Source organism: Spea bombifrons, chromosome 5 (assembly GCF_027358695.1).
Source record: "Spea bombifrons isolate aSpeBom1 chromosome 5, aSpeBom1.2.pri, whole genome shotgun sequence".
Classification (NCBI taxonomy): Eukaryota; Metazoa; Chordata; class Amphibia; order Anura; family Pelobatidae; genus Spea; species Spea bombifrons.
Genome location: NC_071091.1, coordinates 23,090,652 through 23,107,839, shown reverse-complemented (window position 1 = coordinate 23,107,839; position 17,188 = coordinate 23,090,652). Strand labels below are relative to the sequence as shown.

General features: G+C 34.0%; 2 protein-coding genes across 2 annotated transcripts; both read left to right on the top strand.

Moving 5' to 3' along the window:
* The first annotated feature begins 809 nt into the window (after positions 1-809).
* HOXA13 (homeobox A13) lies at positions 810-3,264 on the top strand. The gene is made up of 2 exons (XM_053466796.1): positions 810-1,497; positions 1,958-3,264. Exons 1-2 carry the CDS (start codon positions 852-854, stop codon positions 2,200-2,202), a joined length of 891 nt encoding a protein of 296 aa, XP_053322771.1. The 5' UTR covers positions 810-851; the 3' UTR covers positions 2,203-3,264.
* Positions 3,265-9,418: 6,154 nt separating this feature from the next.
* Positions 9,419-12,877, top strand: HOXA11 (homeobox A11). Its single transcript, XM_053467060.1, has 2 exons — positions 9,419-10,729; positions 11,800-12,877. Exons 1-2 carry the CDS (start codon positions 10,078-10,080, stop codon positions 12,030-12,032), a joined length of 885 nt encoding a protein of 294 aa, XP_053323035.1. The 5' UTR covers positions 9,419-10,077; the 3' UTR covers positions 12,033-12,877.
* The last annotated feature ends 4,311 nt before the right edge of the window (positions 12,878-17,188 follow it).

Below are 17,188 nucleotides of genomic sequence, written 5' to 3'. Positions count from 1 at the left end.
CGACATCCAAATTGTAACAAAAGTAAGTATTATTCTGAATTTGTTTCAATAAAACATCCATGATATATGTGCGTGCGTATGTGCATATATATATATATATATATATATATATATATATATATACACACACACATATATATATATATAGATATAGATATATATCTATATATATATATATGTGTGTGTGTGTGTATACATACACACACACACACACAGGTGAACATTGTATGTATGTGCCTTATACAAGATTAAATATATTACAACTGCATATCTCTCTGCAGTGCCGTTTATTTCACAGATCATGCATCGTTGGATTTTGAGTTCAGCTTTAAACTGTGAAAACACAATATATTGAACAAAAAGATTGGAAGTTGTAATTTTAATGTTCTGAGCGCAATGGTATCATAAATGCTGTTTCTGGTAGTTACTAAAGTAAAATAAACCTAATCATACATTACATAAGAATAGGATTGGTGCAAAAACCATGTTAAAGGGGAAAATCAAAGGAAATCTGCACATAATCCTCTTTAATCATGTTTAGCAACCTGCAGAATAGTGGACCGCAAATACCGCTAATTTTGCCAAGATGCGCTGAGGATAACGCTATAATGCTGATTTATATATTTAAAATAACAAGGGGGGAAGAAAGAAGGAAAAATGAATTATCTGCATTCTGTTCCTCTGTGGTTTAGTATCTGCTTTGCATATCACGTGCCCCGACGCAGCCAATCAGGAGGCGCCCTGTGCGAGGCTGGCGCGTCAGCCCTGGTAAGGCTGAGAGATTTCGAATCTCTTTTTTCAGTCTTTGGGGCTTTTAAAAAAGAGCCACTAGTCTCAATGCTGGACGGGCTATGACAGCTTCAGTGCTCCTCCATCCACGCTGGGCCGAGCCGGTGATGTTTCTTTACGACAACAGCTTGGATGAGATTAATAAAAACATGGAAGGTTTTGCAGGAAGCAATTTTGCAGCGAACCAGTGCAGGAATCTAATGGGACACCCAGCATCTCTGGCACCCAGCAGCGCCTACTCTTCCAGTGAGGTGCCAGTGTCTGGCATTGCTGAACCTGTCAAGCAGTGCAGCCCGTGTTCAGCAGTGCAAAGCTCTTCCAGTGCCAGCTTGCCCTATGGATACTTTGGCAGCGGATATTACCCCTGTAGAATGACACACCATAACACCATCAAGTCCTGCTCCCAGCCTTCCTCGTTTGCAGACAAGTATATGGAGACCTCAGTGTCTGCTGGAGAAGACTTTTCCTCCCGAGCTAAGGAGTTTGCTTTCTATCCGGGATATGCCACAGGACCTTACCAGCCAGTTCCGGGTTATTTGGATGTGCCTGTAGTGTCCACCATTGGAGCTCCAGGAGAACCGAGACATGAGCCTTTGTTGCCTATGGAAAGCTATCAGCCCTGGGCTATCACAAATGGCTGGAATGGGCAAGTATATTGCTCTAAGGATCAAGCCCAACCAACTCACCTTTGGAAATCTACTCTCTCGGGTAAAACACCTTATACATGTTAAATGTGTTTAAATCGCATAATATCTAATATATAGTACTTAAATATGAACACGATCATATACTATATAATTAAATCATATAAATGACATAATGAATTAAAAAAAATAAGATATGTAATTATAGTAATTAGAGGAAATCTACTTTAATATTTCATGTTTAACTTTATTGTTTACGATCTCAAACACTGGCATATTTAGATTATATATATATATATATATATATAAAGATATATATATATATATATATAATTTGGTTAATAAAAAAGTGTTAATTTTGGAAGAGCATATGAGATCGTTGAAACCGTGTATTAAATAATTGAGATTTGTTAATTGTATATTTTACAATATAGAACTGATTATTTAGTGATTGATCACTAATAGAAAATTAGGGTACATTGTATAATTGTTAATTCCTTTTGACATTCACTTTCCCTCTTTAGATGTGGTTTCCCATCCACCAGATGCCAACTCCTATAGACGAGGCAGAAAAAAGCGAGTGCCATATACTAAGGTGCAACTTAAAGAACTGGAAAGGGAATACGCTACAAATAAATTCATTACCAAGGACAAAAGGAGAAGGATATCTGCGACCACCAACCTTTCAGAGAGGCAGGTCACTATCTGGTTCCAGAACAGAAGGGTGAAAGAGAAAAAGGTTATCAACAAGCTGAAGACCACTAGTTAATAAACGCATCGCATGGAGATGGGAAGGATCTTTGCTTCTGGAACTCGGCAATTCTAGACAAAGTAGACAAAGGTCATCTCGGGAACTTCTCAATATGATTTTAAGAAATCGCATTTTTGGGGTGGGGGAGGAGCAGTGAGAAATATTGCAATGTAATTACCAGTGAAGGCCAAGACTCACTTGCTGGTAGCCAAGAAGCGCTTAATCAAGCATTGGGATTATTGGAAATCCATAAACGTATGATGACAAACAAAAATCTCGATGCTACAGAATATGATTTGTGATTTAAAAAGGGACACACGTAGCGTGTAATCAAGATGCAGCTTAATTCGAGAATATAATTCTAATAATTGCGCTTTGAACCTTCAAACCAGACTGCATGTTGAGTGACTGCTCAGGTAAATTATAGATGTAACATGTACTGTATGCTTTCTATACATTCTCGCATATTAGGGATGTATGGATATGTTTTTAAGAATTGTACAGCTAAAAAAAAGTTTGGGGAGGGGGTTAGGGTGGGGACAGGGAATATTGGATAATTTAGATAATTTCCAACGTTATTCACGTCTAATGCAAATTACAGAAATCCAATGAAAACCAAAGTTTAAATCTGGTTATATTATCTATAAATGGGCATTTGTTTTAGAATTTATACAATTTATGCCTCAGGTAGTAGGATCTCACACTTTTCAATTATTTCTGAAAATTTGGATAATAACCTTTTTTCAGGAACAAAATTGTTCATACATACACGGAAAAGCATTTCACAAAACCCGACTGTATTCAATTAATATTACAGTTTTTAAGTATTGGAAACCGTAAGTGGAAAATGTTTAAACATTGAATGTTTTAATATGAAAACTAATTCTTGTCGCTTTTATTGTTTGTAATTGGGCCATATTAGAAAATTGTAAGCAATCTTTTTTCAGCACTTTTAATCTAATCAGCTATTTGAACAAAGCGCATTATTTTTTCATCTTTATTCACTCTAAATGTTATCCTGTAAATAAAAAAAATTAGCGCACTGTGAACGTGTGTGTGCCCACTCGATTTTTATTTCCACCTTAAAGAAAAAAACGCTATGAAGATTTAATCTGTAATCATTTTACACCATTTAATAGTATACTAATGTGACAATTTATTTTGAGATACAAAAAAACAGAAATTCAGATCCTAACATTGGAAGCCCCATAACCTCAATTAGTTAAATCAAACCGATTAATTTCCATAACAATTAATTGTAGACAAACGAATTGTCACTGTTATTACTGCTTTCTAGGGCAAATTAGTTAGAGCCTGAATTATGAAATAGTGTCTGCAAAATCAAGAGAAACTCCCATGATAGAGCTTTTGCTATTACCTCAGACCTGCCTCCTGGAAGAAAAAAAATCTAAGGCGATAGTTGAAACGACTGGATTGGAAGGGCTTTAAACCTTGACCTTGACAAAAAAGAGACAATTTGTGACCTTGACTTCTGACGGCTCACGAATAGGCATGAATTGGATTAATGGATCATGAGCGCCATCTGGTGTTCAAAACTATTTCTGCAGCTGTGCTGCTACATAAAATTACTACAGGATTCACGTTCGCTTTTAAACATGTAAACTAATCAAGTGACACAAATTACAGGGGCTATCAAATAATATTATAATATATTTGTCTTTTATGATTTGCTTTTACACTGTTCAGAACGTATAGCTGGTAGAAATGTATATAGCAAACATGTTTTTTGATTTAGCAGTGAGTTTTTACGAAACTGTTTAGTGTGGAATGGTTAAATTATATTAATTCTTATTTTAAGAAAATATCTTTAAACAGCCACATGTTTGTACTTCTTATACTTTAGATTTTTTATTCCAAAATCTAATCAATGCATTTTTAAATGTTATCCTAGTTAAACGTCACATTAAATTTGTAATATTTTTGAAAACAACAAACAAGAAAATTACGTAATTCCACAGCTTTATGTATTTATTTACTTCATATTCAAAATACAATATTTAGAATTAAAATATTATTCTGGGTAAAAGTGTCAGTAAATGAAACATTACAACAGTATTGGATTGCGGTGTATTATCTCTCATTATGATAAAATGTAATTAACACTAGTCTATCTATCTATCTATCTATCATCTATCAATCTATCTATCTATCTATTCATGTATCTATCTATTAAAACTATACAGGAAGAGAGAGATATTTAATCGTCTTTTCTTTTCAAACATTAGCTCTTATCCTAATAACTGTAATTTCACATGTTTTATTGTTGTGTGTTTATTAACATTGACCATGGAATCAGACTTTAAAAATAATTAGAAATAGAGATTTTTAAATATACAGTATAATTAAAGTCATAAGACGCAGTGACTGATTTAGATGTATACATCTTTTGACTGTGTATCTCTTTCTGCCTGTATCTTAGTAGATGTTTTTGTATCATAAAGTGATTAATTAGAGGAAATTTTAAGTTGTTTATTCAAAAAATGGACTTATATGGAGGTTAAATATAGATTTTGTTCAAATATTTTTTTAAGTGCTTCATTTAAAATTGATGGTAATTGAGCTACCATAAACATAGTGTGCGTTAGGGTAATGTGCAGCTGCTCCTAGAATTCGGATTTGTTGTCTTCTTTCTTTGTTTCGCTTTTACAGGGAAGAAAATGTTACAAATAGCTTAAAGTGATTGAAGCACGAATTAATGCCTTATTCGTTATTATCTATTTATTTTTTACTAATAGTAACACCCAGTGGTTTAAATAGCATAATTCACATCTAATATTAAAATGGAAAATGCTCCAGTAGTGTTTCTGAGTCACATAGGCCAGCGTCTCATCCCAAGACTCTCTCGAGTCCTCTAATGTGACAATCCGCTTTGTAAAAATTTTATTCTCCAAATATATTTAAGAGCGAGGAAAATGTGTCACTCTATCCAATACTTTGCCAGGGAAATTAATATTTCACCAGAGCATCCCGGGATAGCATTAAAAGATTACTACAGGTTCAACTTTATTAGATATAAAATGTCTTGCTGTCCATATAATTAAATACTAGACAACTGTTGACATTCTACATGTGCCAACAAGTTCATAAAAGTCCTTGCTTATGATTAACAAGTTCAGAAAGTCCACAAGGTAGTGGGTGAGATGGTCTACAGTAAAGCTGTTGTGTCTTGTGACTAGCTATTTGCCTGCAGTAGTTCAGACATTGCTGAGCGAGGAGGCGGTCTTGGACTTTTAAGGCCACTAATTCTTTTCTCGCCAAATAATCTAATATGAATCTGTAGCGATTGTTAGGTCTCCGGGTTATATAAAGTGACGTAATTAAATCGCACCTAAGATATTAACGTACATCATAAACCATTCTAATTAATGCTGACATCCGAGGCCCCAGCATGTTTGTGGTGTAGCATCTAATGCTTTCTGTATCCCCTCCTGTTTAAAAAAATTCTTCATCCCTCAATTAACTTCCTTTCCACCACTTTCTTCTTTAGCGCATGATATTTAACTGGTTGGTATTGGTATTTAACAGAAATGTTTATTTATTAAAGTAGTTGATAAGTATAGATTTAAATAAAGATATATAGTCTATCCATTAGAAGACTCGTGATATTTTAATAACCAATACGTATTTTAAAAATAATATAAGGTGATAGATCTTATATATATATATATAGATCACTCTCAATTCTGGAAATAGTAAACCGTATCCAATACAATTGCTAGCATTTTCCAGTGTTTCATTTCAATTTCCATAATTTGTATTTATTCATGTTATTACCACAATGCTAAATAATATTAAATGTATGTATATATATATATATATATATATATATATATATATATAGTAAGAAATGCGAAATTAACGTTTGCAAGTTAAGTTATTATACTAAGTATATATATATATATTTACAAATAATTACATACTGTGTTAAATTTATATGCTAAATATAAATTGTAATGTATAATAAATATAATAATAGAACACATAGTGTATATATATATATATATATATATATATATATACATATACACACTAACATGTATACAAACACAGACACTAGAAAGATTAAGTATTTTATTACCAAGCTATAACGCTTACTTCCATACAAATTCATAACAGAAAACATTCTTCAAAAGTTCTTGTTTAATATTTATTCACATCAATAAATGTTGTTATTAAAAAAAAGCCATGAAGGGTTGATCATCAATGATGAAATTTATTACAAATATTACATATCTACTTTCTTTTAATCGTCATTAGTATTTTAAATAGGGGTGGGCATTGTAGACCCAAGTGAAATTTAGCTTCTATCTATCTATCTATCTATCTATCTATCTATCTATCTATCTATCTATCGTCTATCTATCTATCTATCTATCTATCTATCTATCTATCTATCTATCGATCCATGTGTACGTGTGTTTCTTCTAGGAACGACAGACTCTCCCCCACTAACATTACTACTTACAAAGAAGAAACAATTGCGCAGATCAATATTTTTGTTATTTACTATTTGTAAATTATTTAGTCAGCTCTCTAAAAATATTTTGGTAAGATATAATTTCCTATGTTTAATTTTAGTTTCTGTATGTATAAGGTTGGTTAGCACACTGCAGTTGTTGATTCTATAGGGGCTGCTATAAGGAATGGTGTTAAATTTCAATGGCTTCGGCTACATATGTGGAAACAGACTATTCACTGACTGCCAGACGGTCTAGACTGCACTTTTTCACAATGCTGAAATTGCCTGCAATAAGCTGAATGACTTGCACCTGTAAATGACCACTAAGGACAATGTACTATATACCGCTTTCACATATTATAAAACACGTACACAGTACAATTTAGAGTAATTGTGACGCTCGGTTCGATGGTTTGAGAAAAGCACAAAACACAAACATATGTATATATATATATATATATATATATATATATACACACACACACATATATATATATATAAATCTATATCTCTCTCTCTCTATATATATATATATAGATATATAGATATATATATATAGATATATATACATTTATATATAGATACATAGATTTATATATAGATACACATTTATATATAAATATAGATACACATTTTTATATATGTAGTTATGTGTGTGTATGTGTAAGATAAATTCATTCTTTTGCTTAGTCCAAACGCCCAAAGTAATGATTAGTCCAGTTGACTTCTGTTTGCAAATTGTGCTTTATATTGTTCAGCAAAAAAGAACAGAATGGTTAAACAAGTGCGTTTTGTTAAAGAAAAAAATAACAAAATCGTTTCTATTAAGTGGTGATTGGCGATCGCAGCATGTGAAATTATTGAATAATAACTCATCTTAACCCTTTTTTTTCTTTAAGAAAATTATGCAGCACACAATCTAGAAAACAGATATATCTGTACATTATGTTTGAAAATTACAGAACATATTTCATTTAGATGTCAACATATTTGTATCACTCGAAAGGGCAGAGAAACTAAACAAAGCGCGTTTGATGTGTACAAATTAAATTGAATGAAGAACCCGTGGCATGTGAATGCAAAAATCATGCACGCAGTGCTACTGAAACACCAAGCAACACATTTCAGGATAGAACAAATAATTATGACCTATTTGTAGTTAAGATGCATTAAAAACAAATGTATACAGAGGAAAAATATTTATGTGTTAAGATGGACGGGCAGAGCCAGAGGGTCAGGAATTGCAGAGACCAGACGCTTCCTTAAGAGCTCCAGTCTGTGTTTAAGGTCAAATGCAAGTCCTCGGGTAGGCTTAGAGCGAAACAAATGTTCACAAAGAGGATGTTTGGATGAATATGCAGAAAACACAGATATAAACAACAGATAATTAAGAAGTCCCAAAGAGCTCTCGAATCCCATCCAGTCTTTAAACCTTAAGGAAATCTGTCCTTTGTGTACTTGCTGCATTGAAGATAATGTGTAAAGCTGTTTCAACACCAAACCTCGGTTCGTATTCATACCCCAAGATGTTAAAGCCTTCTCCTTTAATCTGTTTCTGAAAAGGAAATCATTATCCACATACAAACCTCATGGCAAAGGGTTGCAAGTGATATCACATAATGTCAGGATGTATGTAACATATGTAGTGAACGTCATGTAGGTGGCGTCTCTTGCGAGCCTCTGGTCGGGTCAGCCATGTCTGCTCTGACACAGGCTGAAGTTGACTGCCAAAAGAGCTATAAAACCGCAGGGTCAGTCTAGAGCTGGACTCACATCTCCTTGACGCACCTCGTTCAATTATAGCGTTAAAAACCCAATACTAGTTTAAGAAGTTCTTCTCCTTAACAGGAGGCGGGGTCAGCATTGGGAGCGGTGGTGCCTTTGTCTCACGGTCAGAAAGCTTTAGCTGACAGTTCTATATATCTGCATACATATAATATATCTAAAATAGTTTAGGTTTCATCACATTTAGTGGAATGATTTAATTTTTAGATGTGTAGTTTTAATGGGCGATTAATAAAATATATAGTAAGTGAACAGTATTATAATATTGATATTAGACATTGCACGTATGTTGTGTGTGTGCGAACATGAATGTGCAGTAAAATATTGTAAAAGTATATTGTATGTATGTGTGCGTTTTTTTATAGACTGCTCAAATGTCTACCTTCTAGCTCTATTTGATTACGTGTTGCAGTTATCTATCTATCTATCTATCTATCTATCTATCTATCTATCTATCTGTCTATCTCTCTATCATTACACACTATTAAGAATGGTTTGTTTACTAATCTGTCTTTGTCATATTCAACCTTTAAAGTTGATACTTTTTATTGAGCCAACATTCAGTAAAATGAAAAAGTTATATAAGCTTTTAGAACCACATAGGTCTTTCCTTCAGATAGAATCATATTTAGACTGATATTTTTCCTGGTGTAGCTAATTAAATATAACACAATTACTCGGGAAGCTAACTTTATAATAATATGTCAAGAAAGTATTTTAAATTTGTCAAACCGAGACAATTACTCAGCACTCTTTAACATTGATAAATTAGAATTTGGATAGATAAATCTTATCACAGATTAATATTTATTTCGCATTTTTTTTTCAACAGACAGTGAGATGTTCAAATTTTTATTGTTGTCAGCTTGTAGACTTTTCAGAGCAAAATTAAATGATCAGGTTCAAGTCTTGGGAAGGAATAGTGAACTTAACATTTGTCTGTAATTGTTAGTCAGGGAGTAGGAACAAGCCCTGTGATCCCAGAACACAACATGCCCCCCTCTCTTCTCCTACACAGTACAGGCTTTTGTCACATATCAGTTACTAGTCCAAACACTCAGTTTAACAGATGGGATTTGGTTGTAACTTTGTGCAGCATTGAAGTTGAACGCCATGGCAATCAGGTTCCATGCATTCCTTAGCAAATCACACAGACATCTTCTTTCCATTAGTCCAAAACGTTTCAAGGAGAAAGACAAAAAAATCTTTAGTTAACATTACTTTAAAAAGACCTTCAGAAGCAATTACATTAGATGAAAAAAGGGGTCCACCAGTGCCCTACACTCCATTAGCACTACATGCTCTCCTTCCTGACCAGAGCTCTTGAACAAATGCTCTTTTTTCTAGCTTCTCCCTCAAAGAGACGAAGAAAAAGCACGAGTTAAATTTCAGATTACATGCTTCTATGTAACTAGCAAGTGACGATCTGTTGCTTCCCTTGAGATGCCTACAAAAAGAAAAGGACCCATACTCGCAGCTTGTCAATTTCAACATCTGATCACATGACCAGCACCTCCCTGCTTAAGGATGGGGATAGATTTCCACGTCAGCTTACGTCTTCAAATTTCTACTTCACGGATCTGCTTCAAAGAGGCAGCTGCATTAGAGAATCATGTTAAGCTCGGCTAATGCGGACAGCCCGAGGTAGCCTAATGATGGATTTTGATGAGCGTGTTCCTTGTTCCTCTAACATGTATTTGCCAAGTTGCACTTACTACGTCTCGGGTCCTGATTTTTCCAGCCTCCCTTCATTTCTACCCCAAACCCCATCTTCTCGTAACATGACATATTCTTATTCTTCAAACCTACCCCAGGTTCAACCAGTGAGAGAGGTTACGTTCAGGGAATATGCCATTGACACCTCTAGTAAATGGCACCACAGGAATAATCTGCCCCACTGCTATTCAGCGGAGGAAATCATGCACAGAGACTGCCTTCCTGCCTCCAATGCTGCTACCATGGGGGAAATGTTCGGGAAAAATGCCTCTAACGTCTACCACCATAATGCCAACGTATCCTCCAATTTCTATAGCACGGTGGGCAGGAATGGAGTCCTACCACAAGCCTTTGATCAGTTCTTTGAGACAGCCTATGGCACTACGGAAAGTCAGCCCTCCGACTACTCTGTGGACAAGAACTGCGACAAGGTCCAAGGAACTGCATCCACAACTTCAAGTTCGGAGCCCTGCAGGGACCCAGAGGAGAAGGAGAGGAGAACAGAGAGCAGCAGCAGCTCCCAGTCTTCTTCAGGCAACAATGAGGACAAAGCCAGCAGCTCCAGTACGTATGAATACAGAGCCTTCCTCATGAAAAGCCTTTGCAATCTAGCGCACTGCTGTTAAATTTTTATATGCTGTTTTATAAGCATATAAGGTTTATAGAGGGCCTTTAGATTTCCCCCAACAAAACTTTCTTATAAAAGGCAAGATCACGTGTTTAGCACTGAAATTGGCCGTGAAATACCAACGACCAATGGATGCTTTAAGACAATCCTTCCCCTTTTTCCTTTTAAAACTCTGGGGTCGGTTTGTAGAGAATACAGTAACGAAGAATTTGCGCCAATAAAATTGCACACAAAGCAAGCTACCTGCTTTGATATCAAAGTGATCTGTGCATGCATTGCCAGCAGGACTTTTCTGACACTTTTCTAGGCTTAAAGAGATATTTAAACCCTGCTAAGACTTCTTAGAACGCTAGGTATGATCAACAGTTAAACCTATGTATGTTTGATGCCAAATACCTTGCATTGTTTATAGCTAAAAAGCAAAGCACCATACTATCATGTCAATAGTTACTTAACTTGGTGCATATATATATATATATATATATATACATGTAAATATGTATATATATATATGTATATACATATATATATATATTAAGGTGTATATAGTTGTTTTCAGCTATAAGTATTGTAAACTTAAAACAGTGATTATACAAAAGAATATAGTTTAATCAGTCTAAACAAAACCAGAGTATTACATGTTTTAGACTCTCATTTTTCCGGGGATAAATTGCATAATCTGTATATTTGTTTACTTAATCTGTGATAATGCTAATTGATGACATTGGCCTTGCTCCTGCTCTGGGGTATGTTTCAAAAAATTAGTCGGTTTTATTAATTAAGTGTAACTGGTTATTCTAAAATAATTTTCTTAAATGTTTCAGGCGTTACAAAATAAATCATTACAATTATTGTACAACTAGAAGCACTGTAAATTATATGATATATTATATTTTGTTCCATAATCAGTCATTGGTCGGCGTCCAATAATATTTTTAGGAACTTTTTTTGTTGGAGAATATACAGCATTCCCCATTAACACTTCCGTATTTCTTTAATTCCACAGGTGGACAGCGTACCCGTAAAAAGAGATGCCCATACACTAAATATCAAATTAGAGAACTGGAAAGGGAGTTTTTCTTCAGCGTTTATATCAATAAAGAGAAGCGCCTACAACTTTCACGAATGCTGAATTTAACCGACAGACAGGTCAAAATTTGGTTCCAAAATAGGCGAATGAAAGAGAAAAAAATTAACAGGGACCGACTGCAGTATTATACTGCTAATCCATTGCTATGAGACTACATTCCACATATCATATCTGTTACGTGCTTTGCTCACTAAAAGGTCAAGTCACAAGGTTACATATATTTGTCAAGGTGAAGCTCCAAAAAAAATTGGAAATAATATTTCCCCTCGAAACCTCCTACTGTTTGGACTTCAAATGATTCTAGATGCCTGTAATTAGAGAAAAGGACAATAGTGGTGGTTAAAATATCCATTATACCTTGTATTTCCAGGCAATATGTTATGAGTGCGGCTCATACCAATGAATTATAAAGAACTTATAGTTGTCAACATAACAAAATGCATTGTATGTTGTGTTGAATGTTCCGAGGACCAGAAAATGCTATTAAACTTTGGTTATTATGACGTTCCTAAGGATATCATCTGCTAAATCAAGAATTCCTTTTGGCAACTACATGATATAAATGCAATGGAAAAACAATGCACATTTTGCAAGTGTTGTTTTAATGGGCTTTAAAATTGAATTTTTTAATGAACAGGGTTCTTGCGGAGGGGAATTTTGGTGATTGTTGTAATTTCAGATCTCTCAAGTCATCTGATTAGTTCGTACCTACCAATTATTTGCTATCAAGATCTCCAGTCAAAACCCAGCACTTTGTTTGCTATTCTAAATCCCTGCGTGGGACATACATGCCAGAGTCACAGTTTTTGAAAGACAAAACATTTCACCATTTGTTACCTGCTTTAGACAACAAGACAGCCAGACGGTGATAAAGGAATTTACAAATAAATAATAAATATATATCTTTTTCCATACCAAATGACATCAGAACTGAATATCGCCTCAGTGTGCACATGTTTGTTCATATTATTTCGTCGACATATATATATATATATATATATATATATATATATATATATATATATCTATACAAAGTAGCATAATGTTGCAGACAACAAGTTTGTCTTTATTGGACAAACAGTATTTTGTAATGACAAGATTTCGAGAGTCTTTCTTTTATCAAGTGAAAAACATTTCTGACCAGCAAAATATAACAGACAGGTTAAATCTCACATGTCCTGATACAGACTGTGTGTGTTGAAAACAGGGGTTAAAACAACAGGGCATTCCAATAAAACAAGGTATAACAAGATTCTGCAACATTCTGCTGCTTTTTAGGGTTTATACGAACGTATACAGAATAATACACCCTATATATAAGTTATCATAGTTATATATATATATATATATATCTAGATATATATATCTAGATATATATATATATATCTAGATATATATATCTAGATATATATATATATACGCTCTCTATGGATTTTAGGGTTTATACGAACGCATACAGATTAATACACACATACAATGTAACACGAAGAGACATTAAGGCATATGCTATATCGATATGGATATCACACATATGCATATGTTGGTGCGTATATATCTATATTTAGATGTAGATATGGCATACGGCTACATCGCTATGTGTATGTTTTTTGTGGGTGCGTGTATATATATGCGGGTGCCTATATTTTCATGTTATAAAGAACCAAAGTTAACAAATGCAATTATTATAAATGATATATTGTTTTATGGAATAGAAGGTCCTTTTTGTATTATCTTCGTTTGTGCATTTGAATGTAAGTTTCGTATAATACTTTAATAAGGTGTAAATAGGTGTCATTTGGTATTTTGTTGAAATACGTTTTTTTACACACGTGGTGGAAGACTTCTTACTTGTGCAACAATTAATTATGAAGGTGCTTGTTTTCAATCATACAGCATTCTTAAAATGCTAAATTTTCTTGATGGATAGGATTTTGTCACACTTCACAAACGGAAACGTCACTTATGTCACTGTTTACTTACTAATCCATGCATTATATGTATATATCGTTTGTTTAATGCAAATGAGTGGGTTGCATGTATAGAGCAAGATCACGCACAAGTTAAATAAATAAGGTTAAAACTGAATTCACGTCACATTGTGGTGCCTATAACGACCCGATGTATCTGATCGTTTGTGTGAGAGAGATGGGTTGATTTCTGGAAAATAACAGATATTCAAAAACAGGAAAATATTTCTAATCCTTTCTATCTCTCTCTCCATGGACATGACGGATCTCACTAAATCGATTGACTGAGTTTGCTGATGCTGCAGTCTGTAATGGAGGAGTATTTACGACGTTCAAATACTGATTGCAAAATCTTAAGTGTCAGGTATACCCTAATTCATTAATCTGGGGAGGTGTCACTTTGCTGACAAAATTCATTGTAATTAAATAAATGAATCTTCTGAGCATATTTAAAAGCAGTGCCCACATTCAATATTAAGATTGGAATCAGTTCTGCTTTCCATCCTGTAATCAGTTGCATTTCACACAGCATGTTTTTTAATTATCAATGTCATATTTGGACGATTTCCGAAAGCCACTGCCTTTGAACTTCTGCGAGGCTTTAGTGAGACAATACACATAGCCTTGAAAGGAAGGCTTTTTGTTCAAACCTTTGTTTACAAATTTGTAGAATGCTTATATTTTATTACTCAAGAAATGCCAGAAACTGCAAAGACTGGCACCCAGCTCCATCTGGATAGGTGTTTACTTATTTTAGTTGTTACTTGGACAAAATGCATCAACCCAGCTCTAAACAAAAAATGAGTCGAAAGAATGGCTTTAGACAGATAAGGAGAAGGATGACAATGGGCCTTTTACAGGATATTTCCTTTTCGGGTTAAATATTAACTTGTTTCCCTTGCAATTGCTCTAGACCCTGGAGGCCTGCAGTTTATCCGCCAGAGTCTTTGGTCTTCTGACCCAATAAAAGAACATGCTCTGTGTTTCTAAGGCAATTTGGTAATAAAACGTGTCTGTGATTTGCGATTTGCATATTTGGAATGCAGGGCTATAAACTAAACACAGCCTATGCAGCCATTTCTGAGAAGGTAATATCAGTGCTTTCCAACAGTTGCTTGAATGACCATTCAAGCATCTCTTTAGGATAAGGGAAGAATTTCCATAAAATCTTAATCGCCACGAGATGGCGCTCTACAGATCAATGTCAAAGCCGAGCTGGTAGTGGCATCTAGTCCTAGCATCATGGCCTTTGTTCCTTTCCTATCATGCGAGAAGGATCTACACAGATACAACTTGTTTTGTCTTAGGAAGAAAAAACTCTCACAAAATTATTGCTTAAAAGAAGCCAAAAAGCCTCTACAATGTCAGAAAAAATCGGATAATTATGATGGATGTTACTTATTGAGGTAAGTAGTTAAACAAGCTGTATATTACGTCATCAGTTTATATAATTTGTGTTAATAATATTCTGGAATAGTAAATGTACACGGATTATTTTTAGTTAAAAATAGCATGTTTAGTTTTCTACATACCAACACCTCTACAAAATTTTAAGCAGTACAGCTATAATTTAATAAAAAAATGGATGTTAAGCAAGAGGGAATCGTTTACAAAGATGAAAGAAAGAAAAGAAAGAAAGAAAGAAAGAAAGAAAAGAAAGAAAGAGAAAGAAAAAGAAAGAAAGAAAGAAAGAAAAAAGATATAGACAGATAGATGATACATACATATATTATAGATAGAGAGAGATAAATAGATAGATAGAGAGAAAGATATGTCTGTGTGCATATATATATGGTTTACAGTAGTCTACAGACTACTGGGGTACAATATGTATGAATATTGTAGCAAAGAAGGTCCCTGCCTCATAGAGTTTACTGTACACGTGAGGGTAAATATTATTTAGCATTGGCTTTTACTTTACATCACACTTATTTATATATCACCAGCATATTCCGTAGCGCAACATTTCTGGTACAGATTAGGGGAGAATTAGTCTCCACTTTATTGTAATATATTTATCCTAAGTAATTTAATTCAGCCCATGGTCTAATACATAAAAATAACAGGAAACACACTTTTCTCTCACAATATTACTTACATGTACACGGAACAATAATTAAATGATTGAGTTCCTTACTGTAATCATACATAGAAATCCAGTAGAAAATGTGTAGCATGTGAATACATTTTCTGTTTCAACTGGTCATGTTTATTCAGTTTTAAAATGATTTGAACGAACTAACTGTTTTCAGAGAATGTTTTATATAATTAAGTATGAACACATTCTGATATGTGTATATATTAAATATACCAAGCGCCAACATTAAACATAATCCATGGAAAGACTGTGAATGCATTATTATTATTATTATTATTATTATTATTATTATTATTATTATTGTTATTATTATTTAAAGTGTTAACGACATTAAATACTGGTCCAAGCAGCGCATAACTACTGCACCACAGCCTATGTGTACAGGGCCAAAAATAATGTCTGGCTCCCTATGAAATATTGAAAACAAATGTAACAGGATAATTAATAGCTAATACTAAACTAACTGTGTAAGGAAATGAGGAAATGCACGTTGTTAACATTTTAACTGCCCTCCGAGGCGACATTGTATTCGGGTTTTCTTGTGTGTTTCACGTATAACTATAACGTTTATAAGTTACCATTTTAAATGGATAGACACTAGGTTTTCGAAATTTACTATATGTCTTAATTCGCTGTCTGGCAGAAACATCGAACAAGCTAAAGTACCCCAAATATTATAACGTCTTATGTGCCTGGCTTGAATACTGCAGCCTGCTCTGGTACTCAAAGGGTTTAAAATTGAGTTCAATGAATGTGGTGCCCATGATGCCTTGTAACTGCCTCCGACTACATTTACTGTCTGCCACAATTTAAAAATTTCTGTAACCTAAAAACCACACTGTTATGTAATCCAGGGCAGTACATCACGTCTGACCAAGTGTATTTTATTTGGGGATCTGACAAATTCAAAAGTTTTTAAAGAATCCTGTTGTTTCAAGCTCTCAGCATGTTTAACCCATTGAGGCCCTTTTTCTGTTCAATGTAAAGATCAGCTCGCTTGTACATAAGTGGTTAACCAGTAAGTAGCAAATATATGGACATTAGTCACGTAATTGAATATGAATAATGGGAATTTATTCACAAAGCATATCTTACTGTAGTGTATGTACGGGTTCTTGTGTAGGAAGTTCAATAAACTATTCCAGTGTTGAGACCTGTTAAATTTTTATATCCCAGATGTAAAGGGCCCAAAAATACTTTTTTTCGTATTTCATATGCAATAACATAGCTTTACTTTTAT

What these genes read in the sequence shown, in the direction of transcription:
- HOXA11 (XM_053467060.1), top strand. Translation starts at nt 10,078, where the DNA reads ATGCGGACAGCCCGAGGTAGCCTAATGATGGATTTTGATGAGCGTGTT. An exon ending in GGACAAAGCCAGCAGCTCCA is followed by an intron (nt 10,730 to 11,799) that starts GTACGTATGAAT and finishes TTAATTCCACAG; the next exon opens with GTGGACAGCGTACCCGTAAA.
- HOXA13 (XM_053466796.1), top strand. Translation starts at nt 852, where the DNA reads ATGACAGCTTCAGTGCTCCTCCATCCACGCTGGGCCGAGCCGGTGATG. An exon ending in TTGGAAATCTACTCTCTCGG is followed by an intron (nt 1,498 to 1,957) that starts GTAAAACACCTT and finishes TTCCCTCTTTAG; the next exon opens with ATGTGGTTTCCCATCCACCA.